Source organism: Urocampus carinirostris, chromosome 6, assembly GCF_059441175.1.
Source record: "Urocampus carinirostris isolate Australia breed hairy pipefish chromosome 6, RoL_Ucar_1.0, whole genome shotgun sequence".
In the NCBI taxonomy this organism is placed as follows: domain Eukaryota; kingdom Metazoa; phylum Chordata; class Actinopteri; order Syngnathiformes; family Syngnathidae; genus Urocampus; species Urocampus carinirostris.
In genome coordinates, this window is record NC_142354.1 from 8,445,728 (window position 1) to 8,462,155 (window position 16,428).

Genomic DNA, 16,428 nt, shown 5'->3' on the forward strand with positions numbered 1-16,428 from the left:
ACAGGAGCGGGGCCAATTGGGCGCCATGGCAATCGTGACACACGGGTGGAGCCAATTGGGCGCCATGGCAACTGTGACAGAAACTTGGGTACTCGTTGATAGTCATAGAACGAAAAGGCCAGACGAAAATGACAATCACAGAGTGTTTATTTCATACATGTGGAAGAAAAGATTGGCTTTCGACTACGTTCCCGAGATGACGAAAGGCCACAGTGTCCGACTCATTTTGGGTTATTCGACGAATGCTACCAGTCAACTACGAGACTACTATACTAAAGGCATTGTGAACATTTGACTGTCTTCCCTTTTAGCAACGGACGACTTTCGGTGTCGTCAGTTTTCATCCCAATGTCAAAAATTGGGTTAAGGTTAGCCTAATCCAAGGTATGTGATCTAAATCTAGACTACAAAAATTGGGTTTGATCTATTTTGTACATGATTCATTCTAAAAGTAAACGTCTCGAATTAGGACTGATTAGCCCATGTGAAGTAAACCAAATGCAGTCCAAAAAGAATCCTTGTTGGGTTTATCTCCACATTTAGAGCTCAAAATCTGGTTTTGTCTAAAAATGAACCCAAAAATCTGGATGTTTTTAGTCCATCCAGCGTAATTTGAATCTAGTCTGCCCAAAAAGTCCTTGTTGTGTTTATCTATTCTAATGGGGTCCAAATTTAGACCTCAAAATCTGGTTTTGTCCAACATTAGACTCGAAACGGTCCATTTTTGACATGATTTAGGTCGAAAATGGACATAGAAAATTGGGCTGTGTTAGGTCCATTCAACATGGACCTAATGTAGTCCAAAAGGAATCCTTGTTGGGTTATATCCTTTATTGTGGTCCAAATTTAGACCTCAAAATCTGGTGTGGTCCAACATTAGACTCTAAAAGGGTCAATTTTTGACATGATATAGGTCAAAAATGGACAAAAAAAATTGGGCTGTGTTAGATCCATTCAACATGGACCAAATAAAGTCCACCCAGAATTTGGTTTGTTTCATTTTGGGCCCAATTTAGTCCAAAAATAGACTACTGAAATCTGGTTCTATAAGCCCATCCAAAGTAAACCACGTGTAGTAAAAAAAGAGACCCTATTCGGTTTATGTCGTCCAAAATTTAGTTTAGACCACAACATCTTGTGTGGTCTATTTTGGATAAGATTCAGACCAAAATGGATATCGAAAATTTGGTTGTGTTTAGCCCAAATAATTCAGACTAGAAGTAGTGCAAAAAAAGTCTTTGTTTATTCTAATCTGGTCCAAATTAGGGACCAAAATCTGGTGTGGTCCGTTTTGGACACCAAAAATGGACTCCTAAAATTGGGTTGTATATAGCCCATCCAACCAAATATAGCCCAAAAAGTATTTGTGTGTTTTTCTTTTCTACTGTGGTCCAACTTTGGACCTCAAAATCTGGTGTGGTCCAAAAATAGACCACGGAATTTTGTGTGGTCCATTTTGGGCATGATTTAGACTGAAAATAGACGTCGCATTCAGCCTGTCCAACATGGACCACGTGTAGCCCAAATGGAGTCCTTGTTGGGTTTACCTATTCAATGTGGTCCAGATTTAAGGACTAAATTGGGTGTAGTCCATATATTGACCACAAAATTTAGTGTGGTTCATTTTGGACATGATTTGGACCAAAAATGGATGTCTAAAATTGGGTTGTGTGTAGCCTATCCTACATGGACAAAATGTAGACCAAAAATAATCCTATTTCTATTGTTTCTACTTAACCATATTCAAATTTATTGTAGTCCAATAACAGACAACAAAATGTGGAACAGGTCAATTTTGGACACCTAAATTGGTATTATCATTCAGCCTATCGAAGGTGGACCAAATGCAGCCCAAAGAGAGTCTTTAATGGGTTTATCTCTTCTAATGTGGTCCAAATTTCCATCTGGTGTTCTCGAAATCCATCCAAAATGATCTAGGACCCAAACTCGAGTGACGTCCATATTAGAAATGATTTGGACGACAAAGGGACGTCTAAAATTGGGTTGAGTTGACTCCATCCAACTCAGACCAAATGTAGACCTTGTTGGGTTTATTTCTGCTGATGTGGTCCAAATTTGGACCCTGGAATTATGTTTTAAACGTGATTCAGTCTAAAAATAGACGTGCATAATGAAGGTCAACCTCAAATAAATACATAAATGAATAAATAGGCAACATCATTATAAAAATTGTGTGTAGCTGTACAAGAAAAAAGTAAATGATGTGATCCACACAACCAAGTTTCTTGAAAAAGGAATAAAAACTTGGAGGAGAAATAGGAAAAAGACAAAAAAAGAAAACAAGGAAAAAAAGAAAAGAAAGAAAAAATTGAAAAATGAAAGGTAAGAAAAAAAAGAAGGAAAGAATGAAAAAAGGGAAAGAAATGCAATGTTCTTCTTTTCCTAACCTTTTCTTTTTTGCTTGAGTTTTTTTTTCTCTCTTTTCTTACTTCCCTTCTTTTCAAACCCCACTTTGAGTGTCTGTATTTTGTCTTTTTCCGTTGTACTTTTAGCACTCGTTTTGAATCTAGTGGGAAAAGTAATACACACTGTCCCTTTAACTTTCACATTGAGACCGCCGTTCTAAATAGTTCATCCTAAAGCTTCGACTACGGTCTGATTCGAAAACTCGTTTCTTCGAAAAGTAAAAATTAGTGACTCATTTCGGTAGATCTAAAAGCGGAGCCGAATGATTTATTGGAAATCGAAATAAATAATAAAGTCCGCACGCCTGTCTATCATACTAAAGATCCTTTCTATCTCTCAAAGTTCGCCATCGTAAAAACGACAAATGAGCTGATAAACGCCGATCGGTTTGACCCCGATCGGGCCGGCCCGTCCTTTTTCGAGCGCTACAAGGATTTACAAAAAAGGTAGCGAACCCTAACCCGAAAGAAAAGCGAGAGTCAGCAGGGTGAAAGCGAGCGGCAGACGCCAAGACTGCCTGGGGACGAGGGCCAGGTTCTGCACCATCATGCCGGTCCCTGGAGAGAAAGAGAAAAAGGGGAAAAAAAAAGAAAACATTTAGAGGATTTTCTGGACCATGGGGTTTCAGACTCCTTTGAGACCGAAGGTGGCGCGGTAGGAAAAAAACAACAACAGAATTAGCAGAGAAAGAAAAAGAGAGAGACAGAAAGGGAGGAAAAAGAAAGACAGAAAGAAGATTTCAAAGAGAGAGTAAGAACCGAGAGAGAGAACAAAAGAGTGAAAGAGAGAGAGACTAGTAGGTTAGGCAGAGAGAGAGAGAACAAGAGAGTGAAAGAGAGAGAGAGACTAGAAGGTTAAGCAGAGAGAGATAAAAAGAGATAGAAAGAAAGGGAGAAAAAAAGAAAGACAGAAAGAAGATACAAAGAAAGAGAGTAAAAACAGAGCTATGAGTTATGTAAAAGCTAGCAAAGCTCTCTATATCTCTCTATATCCTATGCAAGACCGGAGAGCAGGGCAATACAATCATCTAAACAGGAAGATATAAAAGCATGCATCATCAGGACCAATGAATAAGAGTGAGGTTTCAGTTTGTTATTTTGACTATTATACCTTGCCGTTTTTGAATTGGGCCTGGTGCATGCTTTTATATCCACTCGTTAGGATGATTGTATTGCCCTGCTCTCAGGTCTTGCAGAGGATACCAGTTTGTTATTTTGACTATTATACCTCCCTCTTATTCATTGGTCCCGATGCATGTGTTAATATCTTCTCGTTTAGATGATTGTATTGCCCTGCTCTCCGGTCTTACATAGGATATCAGTTTGTTATTTTGACTATTATACCTCCCTCTTATTCATTGGTCCTGATGCTTGCTTATACATCTTCTTGTTTAGATAATTGTATGCCCTGCTCTCCGGTTTTGCAGAAGATAAAAGTTTGTTATTTTGACTATTATACCTCAGTCTATTCATTGGTCTTGATGAATGCTTTTACATCTACTCGTTTAGATGATTTTATTGCCCAGCTCTCCAGTCTTGCATAGGATACCAGTTTGTTATTCGACTATTATACCTCCCTCTTATTTATTGGTCCTGATGAGTCATACTTTTATATCTTCTCGTTTAGATGATTGAAATGCCCTGCTCTTTGGTCTTACGTACGATATCAATTTGTTATTTTGACTATTATACCTCACTCTTTTTCATTGGTACTGATGCATGATTTTATATCTTCTTGTTTAGATGATTGTATTGCCCTACTCTCCAGTCTTGCATAGGATACCAGTTTGTTATTTGACTATTATACCTCCTCTTATTCATTGGTCCTGATGCATGCTTTTATATCCACTCATTGGGATGATTGTAATGCCCTACTCTCCGGTCTTCCCAAAAAGAGCTTTGCTAGCAGCACAGGTGCTTACGGGGACCAGGGAGGGGATCACATGACACTAGATTTGAAATGTCTTAACGGTCTTGGACTGTCCTATCTTTTTGGGTAATATGAGCTTTTGCAGTCTTTGAGGTCCTCTGGCAGCGCTTTGAGGACTCTTCCTACAGTGAGAACAGAAAGCGACCAATGGTGAAGCAGCATTCAGTCACTTTTATAATTTTTCTTTAGTTTGGATCTCTTTAACTTCTAATATTTTACTTTTCTGATTTCATGTTTTGTTGTGCAGTTTGTATTGTGTCTATTTTCATATTTCAGTGTTTCCTCACAGCCATCCCTATCAGTGCTCTTTCCTCACATGGTTAGTCTGTGCCTTGCCGTCATCATTATTTGTTTCTATTACTATTTTGATTGTTTTTATTGTATTTTAACCGTTGCCTGTGTCTGTGTATTGCGTTTTGGGAACATCCAAAAAAAGCTTCTTTTTTTTTTTTACCGGAGTCCCTGGAGACGATAATCTCATGCGGGGGTCCGTCCCCGCCTTCGCCCCAAGATCGGACCTCCAGGACCACGTACTCGTTGTCATCGGGCAGGGGCAGCTCCAGCCAGGTCTTGGACACATCCAGGACCTTCAGAACTGGTTCAGAACCTTCCTGCTTGTACAGAACCTGTACGCGTCGAAAAGAAGAATGAGTTCTTAGAAAAACGGAGCTGAGCAGCAAAAATAAGTCGAGCGCTTGAAATTTCAACTTTTTCTTAATTTATGTATTTTTGATCAATACTACAATTATCAAACTAAAATGGCTAAATTTAGCAACTAGTGGGAGAAGCTACCAAAAGGCTAGTGAAAAAGAGCAAAGCATAATTTCGCACGGTTCAGTGAAAAATAACAATAGTAACCAGCAAATATGGCTAATGTGAATGGCTAGAGAAGAAAACAGTGGGTAAAAAAAGGAAAAGATGACACGCAGCAGATGTCTGAAACACCTGAACCGAGCAATGCTCGCTTGCATGAGAAGGACCAAGCAGATAGAGTTAGCAATAACAATAGCAGCTAGCCACGAGCCATAGCCTGCATCCAAGTGGCTAAAGAAGGAAACACTGGAAAAAAGACAGAATACCAGGGCTCGCCAACATACACTGTGGAAGGCAAGTGACACTCGAGGACGAAGCAGGAGCAGTTAATTATGACAAAAGCAGCTAGCGGCAAGCCATAGCCTACAGCCAAGTGGCAAACGTGAGTGGCTCGAGAAGGAAACAGTAGGAATAACAGTCTAGGAGGCCGGAACACCAGGACTCAGCAGTATACTGTGTGCGGTGTGTGTTTTTGAGTGTTTTTGCTTAGTATTTGAATCTCTAGTGGTTTATGGAACTGCGTATTTTGACACCATCTATTCTACGCGCTGTCCCTTTAAGAAAAACAGCATGCAACTCCATGTACAGTACGTCAGAAAAACAGGTGTGTAAGTAGGAAATTATTTATGGAGAAGAACTTTGATTTTATTTGCTTTTTACGACGCCCTCAATGTCAACGAGAGTTAATCATCCAATAGCGATTAAATATTAGCTAGCTATATTTATTAGCATGATTCAGCGAGATGGAAGCACCGACTTTGTAGGAGAGGTCGACCGATGATCGCCATTGATATTTGGGAATTTGGCGAATATCCGTACGGGTGTTTTTATTCATCCGACGGACCGATGAATTGCATTTCAAACTGGTCCCGACATGCCTGGGAATCAATAATGCTGATAAATGAGAAAAAGCGTGTGTGGGATTAAGAGAAACTTGTTTCAGAAAGGCAGGTTCAGGTGCAGACTGATATATGATCTCTTATCATAACATGAGTCCGTCAATCAAAGGTGTGTTTGTGATTGAGAGCAACAAAAGCACGCTTAAGTAAATGATTAGCTGTTACCATAACATTGGTTTGTCACTTTTCAATGAGCTATCTCTGTGGGGCTTTTTGTTCACTTTTTGTTTTAAGTTGGTCATGTTTGTTGTATTGACATTTGTATTTATTTATTTATTGTTATAAAAAAAAAAAAAAATTCAGGAAGCTGAAGCAGAAGTTTTTATGTACCTTTATACAATCGCGCTTTTGCGTACATTTTGAGTGTGTTTATACACATCTTTGTGAGTATTTACATATATTTTTGTGAGCGTTTATTTACTTTTTGCGTGTTTACGTACGTCTTTGAGCGTGTTTGTGTACGTCTTTATGAGTGTTTAGATGTTTTCTTGCGTGTTCATGTATGTTTTAGTGTGTATTTACATACGTTTTTGTGCGTGTTTACGTACATTTTTGTGCATGTTTATGTATGTTGTGTCTTTAAGTACATTTTGCGTGTTTACGTATGTCTTTCTGCATATTTACATACTGTATATTTTTGTGCGTGTTTACGTACATTTTTGTGTGTCTTTAGCACGTTTTTCCTGTTTACGGGCGTATTCACATGTATTTTTTTGTGTGTTGACATACATTTTTGTATGTGTTTATGTACTTCTTTGTGTGTATTTATGTACCTTTTTGTGCATGTTTAGATGTTTTCTTGTGTGTTTACGTATATATTTGCGTATTTACGTACATTTTTGTGCATGTTTGCATAGGTTTTCATGTATGTTAATGTACATTTTTGCGTGTCTTTAGTACATTTTGTGTGTTTACGTACGTCTTTGTGCGTATTTACATCTATTTTGTGCGCGTTTGCATACGTTTTTGGATGTGTTTACCTACGTCTTTGTGCATATTTAAATACAGTATATTTTTGTGCGTGTTTATGTACATTTTGCGTGTTTACATACATCTTTGTGCGGGTTCAGATGTTTTCTTGCGTGTTTACGTACGTTTTTGTATGTGTTTACGTACGTTTTTGTGCAGATTTACATATGTTCTTTTGTGTCTTTAGTACGTTTTGCATGTTTACAAACTAATGTACGTCTTTGTGCGTGTTTACATACATTTTTGTGCATTTTTAGATGTTTTCTTGCGTGTTTACATCTGTTTTGTGCGTGTTTCCATACATCTGTGCGTATTTATGTATGTTGTGTCTTTAAGTACGTCTTGCATGTTTATGTACGTTTTTTGTGCTTATTTACATATTCTTGGAGCGTGTTTGCAAACGTTTTTGTATGCGTTTATGTATGTTTCTGTGCAAATTTATGTACGTTTTTGTGTGTCTTTAGTACGTTTTGCGTGCGTCTCTGTGCGTATTTACATATTACATTTGTGTGCGTGTTTGCATGTGTTTACATACGTTTTTGTGCGTGTTTGCATAAGTTTTGCGTGTTTACATACATCTTTGCGTGTGTTTAGAAGTTTCTTGCCTGTTCATGTTTTTTGTGAGTGTTTACGTATGTTTTTGTGTGTCTTTAGATAGATAGATAGATAGATAGATAGATAGATAGATAGATACTTTGTTCATCCCCGAAGGGAAATTCACATTTCCAGCAGCATCCCTGAGCTGAGAACAATCGAGAACAATCGAAAATAACACGGGAGCTGCTGGAGTGGCTGCCATTAGTACGTTTTGCGTGTTTACGTACGTCTCTGTGCGTATTCACATATATTTTTGAGCATACGTTTTTGTATGTGTTTACGTGTATGTTATGCGCCCTTGGTTTTTTCCTTCACTGTTAATTTTTGGTTGAAGTGAAAGATTAGTTATTTTGTTTATTGTAGGATTTTGTACACATTTATGTACTTTTGTGTGACTGAGGTTTTTGAGTTTTTCCTTGCCCTCGTGTAGGTAGATCAGGGTATGTTGTATTAATAGTCTGTAGTTTGCAATAGTCCAATGTGTCAATCATCATTTGAATCGATCGCTATTGGCTGTGCAGCCCTTTAAGACTCCTTGTGATTAAGGGGCAAACAAATAAACATGACTTGACTTGTTAGTTGTGTTGAAATGGAGAGCTAATCAGTTTTAATTCGATTTATAACCAATATTCCTCGTTTGTTTACGCTTTATGAAAAATGTGAAACTTTTACAGAAAATGAATACTCTGTCAAAAGCAATATGAAGCAGCAAGATGAAGCAGGAGAAGCAAGATGAATCAGGAGCAGCTAATTATTACAAAAGCAGCTCGCGGCAAGAGATAGCCCACAGTCAAGTGGCGAACATGATTGGCTAGAGAAGGAAACTGTAGTTAAAAACGATCTACGAGGCCAAAACACCAGGACTCCGCAATATACTCTGTCGAAAGCAAGATGAAGCAGGGGCAACTAATTATCACAAAAGCAGCTTGCGGCGAGACATAGCCAACAGCTAAGTAGCGAACATGAGTGGCTAGAGAAGGAAACAGTGGGAAAAACGGTCTATGATGCCGGACCACCAGGACTCAGCAATATACTCTGTCGAAAGCAAGATGAAGCAGGGGCAACTAATTATCACAAAAGCAGCTTGCGGCGAGACATAGCCAACAGCTAAGTAGCGAACATGAGTGGCTAGAGAAGGAAACAGTGGGAAAAACGGTCTATGATGCCGGACCACCAGGACTCAGCAATATACTCTGTCAAAAGCAAGAGACACTCAAGAATGAAGCTGGAGCGGCTAATTATCACAAAAACTGCTCGCGGCGAGACATAGCGTACAGCCAAGTGGCGAACATGAGTGGCTAGAGAAGGAAACAGTAGGAAATAATCACAATCGGTTCGGGGCTCAGAAAACCAATACGGCGGGATCCTTACTTTGTATCCGAGTACGTTGGACTCGTTGTGCAAAGCCTTGACGTGGTCCCATCTTACGAGCACTCGGGGGCCCTCCGTCCTCCAGGAGACGTTTCCGGGGGCCCGGTTGGGGGCTGGAAACATTTTTGGAATAGTTTATAACTAATTGAGTTTTTTAAAAATGTATACAATTATATAATATAATTACTGTATTTTCCGCACTATAAGGGGCACCTAAAAGTCTTAATTTTTTTCAAAAGCTGACCATGCGCCTTATAATACAGTGCGTCTTATATATGGCTCAATATTAAATCGCAAGGTCTCGCAACTTACGCAACAGCCGCCGACTCGATTTTACCCCGAACGTGGAGTAGTCCGCGGTGTATGCTGGGATTTATATACCGGCGTTTCATTGGCTAACCAATGTGTCAATTATCATTTGAATCAATCGCTATTGGCTAAAGTTATTCGGAGGTCAAGGGGCGGATCCTTTTTATCATTTACAGGCTGGCATTGGCTTAAACGGCAAAACAAAGCCTGCAATTGGCAGAAAAAGATGAATGTGTATAACACGTGGCTGACGGCATAGAGAAAGCATTTTTTTCTATTCTGTATTTGTAAATATTTTATTCTCCTGGATTTACTACCCTCACGGATATAAGAGGACATTGGCTGCACATTATTATGAACACAACGACTTCGGTGAGCTACTCCGGGTTTTATATTGTCCCTGTATCTTGTTTCAGACTGAACTCGATGTTTCTGTGATAAGCGGTGCAGATAATGGATGGAATGGAGTGTCTATTTTTAAATTCAACTCAATTCCAAGTGTTTATTGTCATATGCACAGTAAAGTTGCGAGCGAAAAAGAAAATAGAAACTAAGGAATGGTTGGCATTTCTTGAATCCCAAGACTTTAACCTTCCGAATGATGGAACGATGCATTTGAGTGACATCGTACGGACACCGCATCCGCACGTGTCTACGACACGTATTTGCTTCTTTGCAAGCTTTGGGGATGTTAAGGGGGTAATCAGTTGGACTGAACTATCTGACTGTTTTGTCCACGTTCCCATTGTAGCGCCTTATAATCCGGTGCGTCTTATGTATGTCAAAAATAGGACCAAAACTATTTTTTCGGGGTGCGCCCTATAACCCGGTGCGCCTTAAAGTGCAGAAAATACGGTACTACAAAATAATACCATGGAACAAATATGAAAGAAGTATGACAAAAATGCAATGATAGTAATACTACAAAAATACTACCAAAGTAGTACAAAAATTCTACTATATAAATACTACGAAATACTGCAAAAATATTACAAAAATACTATGGCAATACTACAAAAATACTACTGTCCTGCGGATATACTACAAAAATAAAACTACAGTAATTCTACAAGAATACTACAGAAATGCTACAAAAATCCGACGGCAGAAGTACCACAGTAAAACTCCAAAAATACGAGCGAGACACGACAAGAATTCTACAATGGAAATACAACAAAAATACTGGAGAAATACTACAAAATACTACATGGAAATACTAGGAAAATTTGAGTGAAGAATTACTACAAAATATGACCGCAGAAATAATACTAAAAAAACACAACTACACTAATACCACAAAACTAAATATCATCTAGCGACTGGCTGGCAAGCAGTTGAGGGTGTCCCCTGCCCAATGCACGAAGATGGCTCGGATGGGCTCCAGCATCCCCGGGACCCTACTGAGGATAAGCAGTGCGGTCAAAATAATCAGATAAGTCTACAGGGCCGGCCCCTTGGCTATAATTAATGAGTTTATTAATTAATTGATAACAGCTTTTTTTTTGTTATTATTTATTTCCTCCAGTTCCTGTCATTTTTAGATTTACAATTGTTTTGTATAATTATGTTTTTCTACAATAATTAAAGAGTGGTTTAATTCATGTTTTTTTTTCCACAGCTATTTTAGAATTATTTATGATTATTTTTATAGTTTTATTTTTTTAATAATTGTGATTTTCCTACTGTAATTATGATCATTTCTTTTTTAATTTATTATTATTTTAATAATAAAGTTTTAATGAGTTAATGAATGAATGAGTTTTTAAAATGATTACTTTAGATTTTTTTTACACGTCAGAATTTTTTTTATAATTATTGAATGTTTTATTTTTACAACAATTAAAGAGTGCCTTAATTAATGTTTTTTCCAACAAAGAATTATTCATGATTATTTTTATACTTTTATTCTTCAAATAATTGTGATTTTCCTACTATAATTATGATATTTTTTATTAATTATTATTTGAATAATAAAGTTTTAATGAGTTAATGAATGAATGAGTGTTTAAAATGTTTACTTTTGATTAACTTCTATCCATCAAATATTTTTTATAATGATTTAATTTTTATTTTTTATTATTTTATCATCATCAAGTTATAAAAGAAATAGTTTATTTTTAATTATTTGTGATTCTTTTATAATGAGTCGAGTTTTTTTTATGTATAGTGTTTTTGTGGCTATAATCAGTCATGTGTTTTTAAACAATTGATCATGAGTTTTTTTTTCCCGATTCAATATAAATTTATTAGAATAATGATCATTTTTAGAATTATGTATGATTCTTTTTTTATAATATTTTTTTCAAACTACGTTTAAGTCTATAATTATAATTGTTGTTTTGAGATTTTTAATAATGGTGTTTTTACCCTTATGAGTTTTCTCTGTCCTGTCAGTCCCCTTCTGTCGGTCCGCCTGCGAACCTCAGCTCACGTTAGGCAAGCCTTTCGACCCTGACTCTCTCCTGTCCTGATTCCTGTTTGATTCCAGGCTCCGACCCCTTTTCTGATCTTGACTACGTTTTTGCTCCACGACCCGGCCATCGCAAGTGGGTCCTGTCAGTCTACTAGTGATCCCAAGAGCCAAAAGAAATCCACAGATTTGACAGTTTACTTGTTTTTGAATCGAATTTGAAAGCAACGTTTAAAAACATGAGAAAAACAACGTTGATCGTACAAACAAACATATACTGTACATATAAAAAAATCTGAATTGATATATTTATTAATTTACGTACGGGGTTTCCTGGTGGTAACGGTGGACCTCGGCGAGGGCGGTCCTGTTCCGGCGCTGTTGTAGGCCAGGACGGCGACGTGGTATCGAGTACTGGGACGCAGACCCGATACTTTGGCGGTGGTTTCCAATCCGGCCGTCCGAATTCGGTCAGCCGCCGCTTCCCGTTCATGTTGACGCCAGTAACGGATCTGAAGACATGAAAAACGGTCATAAATCAAATCAGATATCTGTAACCAGGGATAATGGCTTAATATGACATCACAGTTATCGGCCCGGTAGAAAAACGTAGAGCCGATAATTAGTCACTCGAGTATTCAATCAATTGACCTATCTATCTATCTACCTCGAGAGGGGTGTCCGACAGAAAGACAAACACATACAATAACAAAGAAAAAAAAAAGACACCCAAAATTTTTTGGGAGGACCATGGCCAACCCAAATGCCCAAACACCCAAACAAGTTAGGCACCTCGGCACCCAAGTAGGTCCGATCTCCTCTTTCTTCCACCCAGTCGCTTTACTTCCACATCCTCTCACATTTAGTGACCCTATAACTTGTTAGAAAGAGTGCCTTATTAGAATATGTTGGTTGTGTAAATTAATATTTTTATGATTTCCTTTTAATGTTTATTGTGTGGTAATCTAATTTTAACATGTATTGTTTTCATGTTCTCACGCTCTTTTATGATTTAAAAAATACGGATTAGTGTATTTCCATTGAAAACACGCCTCAATTTTCAAATGTTTCAGGTTTCAAAGCTACTCCTGGAAGCATTTTTTTTGTTCAGGCATGTAAAAGGTAGAGTATGGTCACCTCATATCCTCTGATAAGGCCTTTTGCCTGGATTACGGCCTCCCAGTACACTTGGATCTCAAACGCGGTCAGCGCCGTCACGTTGATCATCGACGGCCCCACGGTAGGCTCTGAAAAAACGTCGTGGAAAAATCATGAAAATTATCTCTCATTCTGCTCTTCAACATTCATATCACGAGCATAACGGGTGCTAAAATAAACATCGAAAAATGACCATGAACCTTATGCAATCGTTGGTATAGTGACTATACTGCTTCACATTTCCATAAAGGACTCTTTGTCACGGTTGCCATGGCGCCCAATTGGTCCCGCCCATGAGGCACCACCTGCAGCTCATTGACAGATTGGCTTTCCGTCTATTTAAGCTCAGTGCTTTCACTGTTCCTTTGTCAGTTTGTCAATGAACCTCTGCCCGGCAAGACGTGGGTTTTGACTCGGTTCTGTCCCTGTTGGTATTTCCTGTACAGTATTGTTCCCATTTATTGTTGTCCTGTTTAATATCGATTTCCAGTTTCGTTCCCGTCTATTTTTGTCCTGTTTATTATTTTCTCCAGTTTTCGTTCCCGTCTAGTTTGTCCTGTTTATTTTCAATATCCCAATTCATTATCTATCCTGTCTGTCGTCAGACGTCACGCGTTTGAGTCCTGATCCTGTTCTGGTTCTTGACACTCTTAGCGTTTAGTCCTTCATTTCTTACGAATTATCAAAACCGATTTATAAAAATGATCTTAGTAAATTGCGCCAAATTTGTGACTCATAGTTTAAAACTCGATTAATGAAATCAAATGATCTGCATTTATATAGCGCTTTTCAAGTCAAGACTTCCCAAAGCGCTTTACAGTGTGCTTCACATTTCCCAATAGCGGCCGTGCAGGCATGTAAGGCGCTAACCTGCTTATTGGGGGCATTAGGGGTTCAGTGTCTTACCCAAGGACACTTTGACATGTAACACGGAGGAGCCGGGATTTGAACTGCGATCTCTTGATCTAAAGACGAGCGCTCTACCTCCTGAGCTAAACATAATCACAATCAATTAATGATCTGAAAAGAGTTTATACGAAAAAAAAAATTGAAAAACATAGTTCGTTTTAAAATAATCAAAGGATTACCAGCATTCAGTTACTATCGATTTGAATACATCTTCATTTATACCCATTAATTGTACTTAATCCATTTTGAGGGTATTTATAGGATTTTTAAAAATCATTATCAATAGAAAAAAGTAAATTATTTAAAAAAATAAATCTGCACTAATTATTAAACAAAAATCATAATTCTAAAGATGATTAATTGTACAAAAAAATCCAAATTTAGGTATTCAAAAACTAATAATTATCAAAAGAAACATGATTATTTTGAAATAAAAATCAAGAAATAATAGGAAATAATTGAAAGTGATCAATAATTATTATAAAGAAATTATTGTAAATACAGGTATTTATGCTAATGACCATTATCAATTAAACAGAGAGAAATTATAATCTATTATTTATTTTTTAAACTCATGAAAAATTATATAAAAACAATGGCATTCTAAAAAAACCATTAAAAATAATTATTAAAGTAATATTAATTATTTAAGTAATTCTAAAAAAACGACTCGTAAAAAATCTTAATCAGAATTGTTTAAAAAAATATAATTATTAAATGAAAAAAAAATCACATTTACTATTTAAAAAAAATTAAGGATAAAAACAAATACTATAAAACTGGATTAACTATAAAAATGTTTAATATTTTAACAGTAGTCATTTAAATTTTCATTGATAAAAAGAATCATTAACCACTTAATTAAAATGTATTTCTTTAAAACATGCATCATTAAATTTAAAAGTATTTACTTTTTGATACAAAATATATTCATCAAATTATTTTAAAAACACAAAATTATAAAAATATTTTATATATATACTGGACTGTCTCAGAAAATTAGAATATTGTGATAAAGTTCTTTATTTTCTGTAATACAATTAAAAAAACAAAAATGTCATACATTCTGGATTCATTACACATCAACTGAACTATTTCAAGCCTTTTATTATTTGAATATTGCTGATTTTGGCTTACAGCTGAAAAAAACTCAAAAATCCTATCTCAAAATATTAGAATACTTCCTCAGACCAAGTAAAAAAAATAATTTTATAACAGCAAAACTAAATCAAACATTTGAAAATGTCCATTGATGCACTCAGTACTTGGTTGGGAATCCTTTTGCACGGATTACTGCATCAATCCGGCGTGTCATGGAGGCAATCAGCCTGTGGCATTGCTGAGGTGTTATTGATGCCCAGGATGCTTCGATAGCGGCCTTCAGCTCATTTGCATTTGTAGGTCTGGTGTCTTTCATCTTCTTCTCAACTATACCCCACAAATTCTCGATGGGGTTCAGGTCAGGGGAATTAGCAGGCCAATCAAGGACAGTGATGCCATGGTCAGTGCACCAGTTACTGGTGGTTTTGGCACTGTGGGCAGGTGCCAGAGCATGCTGGAAAATGAAATACTCATCTCCATAGAGCTTTTCAGCAGATGGAAGCATGTAGTGCTCTAAAATCTCTTGGTACACAGTTGCATTTACTCTGGACTTGATGAAACAGTGGACCAACACCAGCAGCTGAAATGGCTCCCCAAACCATTGCTGACTGTGGAAACTTCACACTGGATTTCAAGCAACTTGGGTTTTGCTCTTCTCCAGCCTTTCTCCAGACTCTGGCGCCTTGACTTCCAAATGAAATGCAAAACTTGCTTTCGTCTGAAAAGAGGACTTTGGACCACTCTGCAACTGTCCAGTGCTTCTTCTCCATAGCCCAAGTCAGACGCTTCTTCCGTTGTCTTGAGTTCAGAAGTGGCTTGACCATGGGAATACGGCTATTGTAGCCCATTTCCCGGACACGTCTGTGAACTGTGGCTTTTGATACCTGGACTCCAGCTTCAGCCCACTGTCTTTGAAGCGCCCTCAAATTCTGGAAGCGGCTCTTCTTCACAATTTTGTTAAGGCTGCGGTCATCTCTCTTGGTTGTGCAGCGTTTCCGGCCACATTTTTCCCTTCCAACAGACTTTTTGTGGATATGCTTTGAAACTGCACTCTGTGAACAGCCTGCTCTTTGAGAAATTTCTTTTTGTGTCTTACCCTCCTGATGGAGGGTATCAATGATGGTCCTCTGGACAGCAGTCAGATCAGCAGTGATTTAGTTTACTGAACCAAGCTGAGTGTTTTTAAGGCTCAGGAAACCCTCGCAAGGTGTTTCGAGTTAATTAGATGATTCAGGTGATTAGTTGAATAGCCTACTTGTATACTTTTTCATGATATTCTAATATTTTGAGATAGGATTTTTGAGTTTTCTTAAGCTGTAAGCCAAATTCAGCAATATTAAAATAATAAAAGGCTTGAAATAGTTCAGTTGATGTGTAATGAATCCAGAATGTATGACATTTTTGTTTTTTTAATTGCATTACAGAAAATAAAGAACTTTATCACAATATTCTAATTTTCTGAGACAGTCCAGTATATATATATATATATATATATATATATTTTTTTTTTTTTTTTAAACAATAATATCAAATATT

At 37.2% G+C, this 16,428-nt stretch overlaps 1 protein-coding gene across 1 annotated transcript in view; it reads right to left on the reverse strand.

Moving 5' to 3' along the window:
* Positions 1-129: 129 nt before the first annotated feature.
* Positions 130-16,428, reverse strand: part of cntn2 (contactin 2) — a 51,927-nt gene continuing 35,628 nt past the window's right edge. Inside the window, exons 19-23 of the mRNA XM_088337733.1 lie at positions 12,862-12,971; positions 12,050-12,236; positions 9,006-9,118; positions 4,811-4,982; positions 130-2,984 (exon numbers count right to left, since the gene is read on the reverse strand). Of these exons, the coding sequence (XP_088193859.1) occupies positions 2,884-2,984; positions 4,811-4,982; positions 9,006-9,118; positions 12,050-12,236; positions 12,862-12,971 (683 nt within the window). The 3' untranslated portion in view covers positions 130-2,883. The remainder of the gene's footprint in view (positions 2,985-4,810; positions 4,983-9,005; positions 9,119-12,049; positions 12,237-12,861; positions 12,972-16,428) is intronic.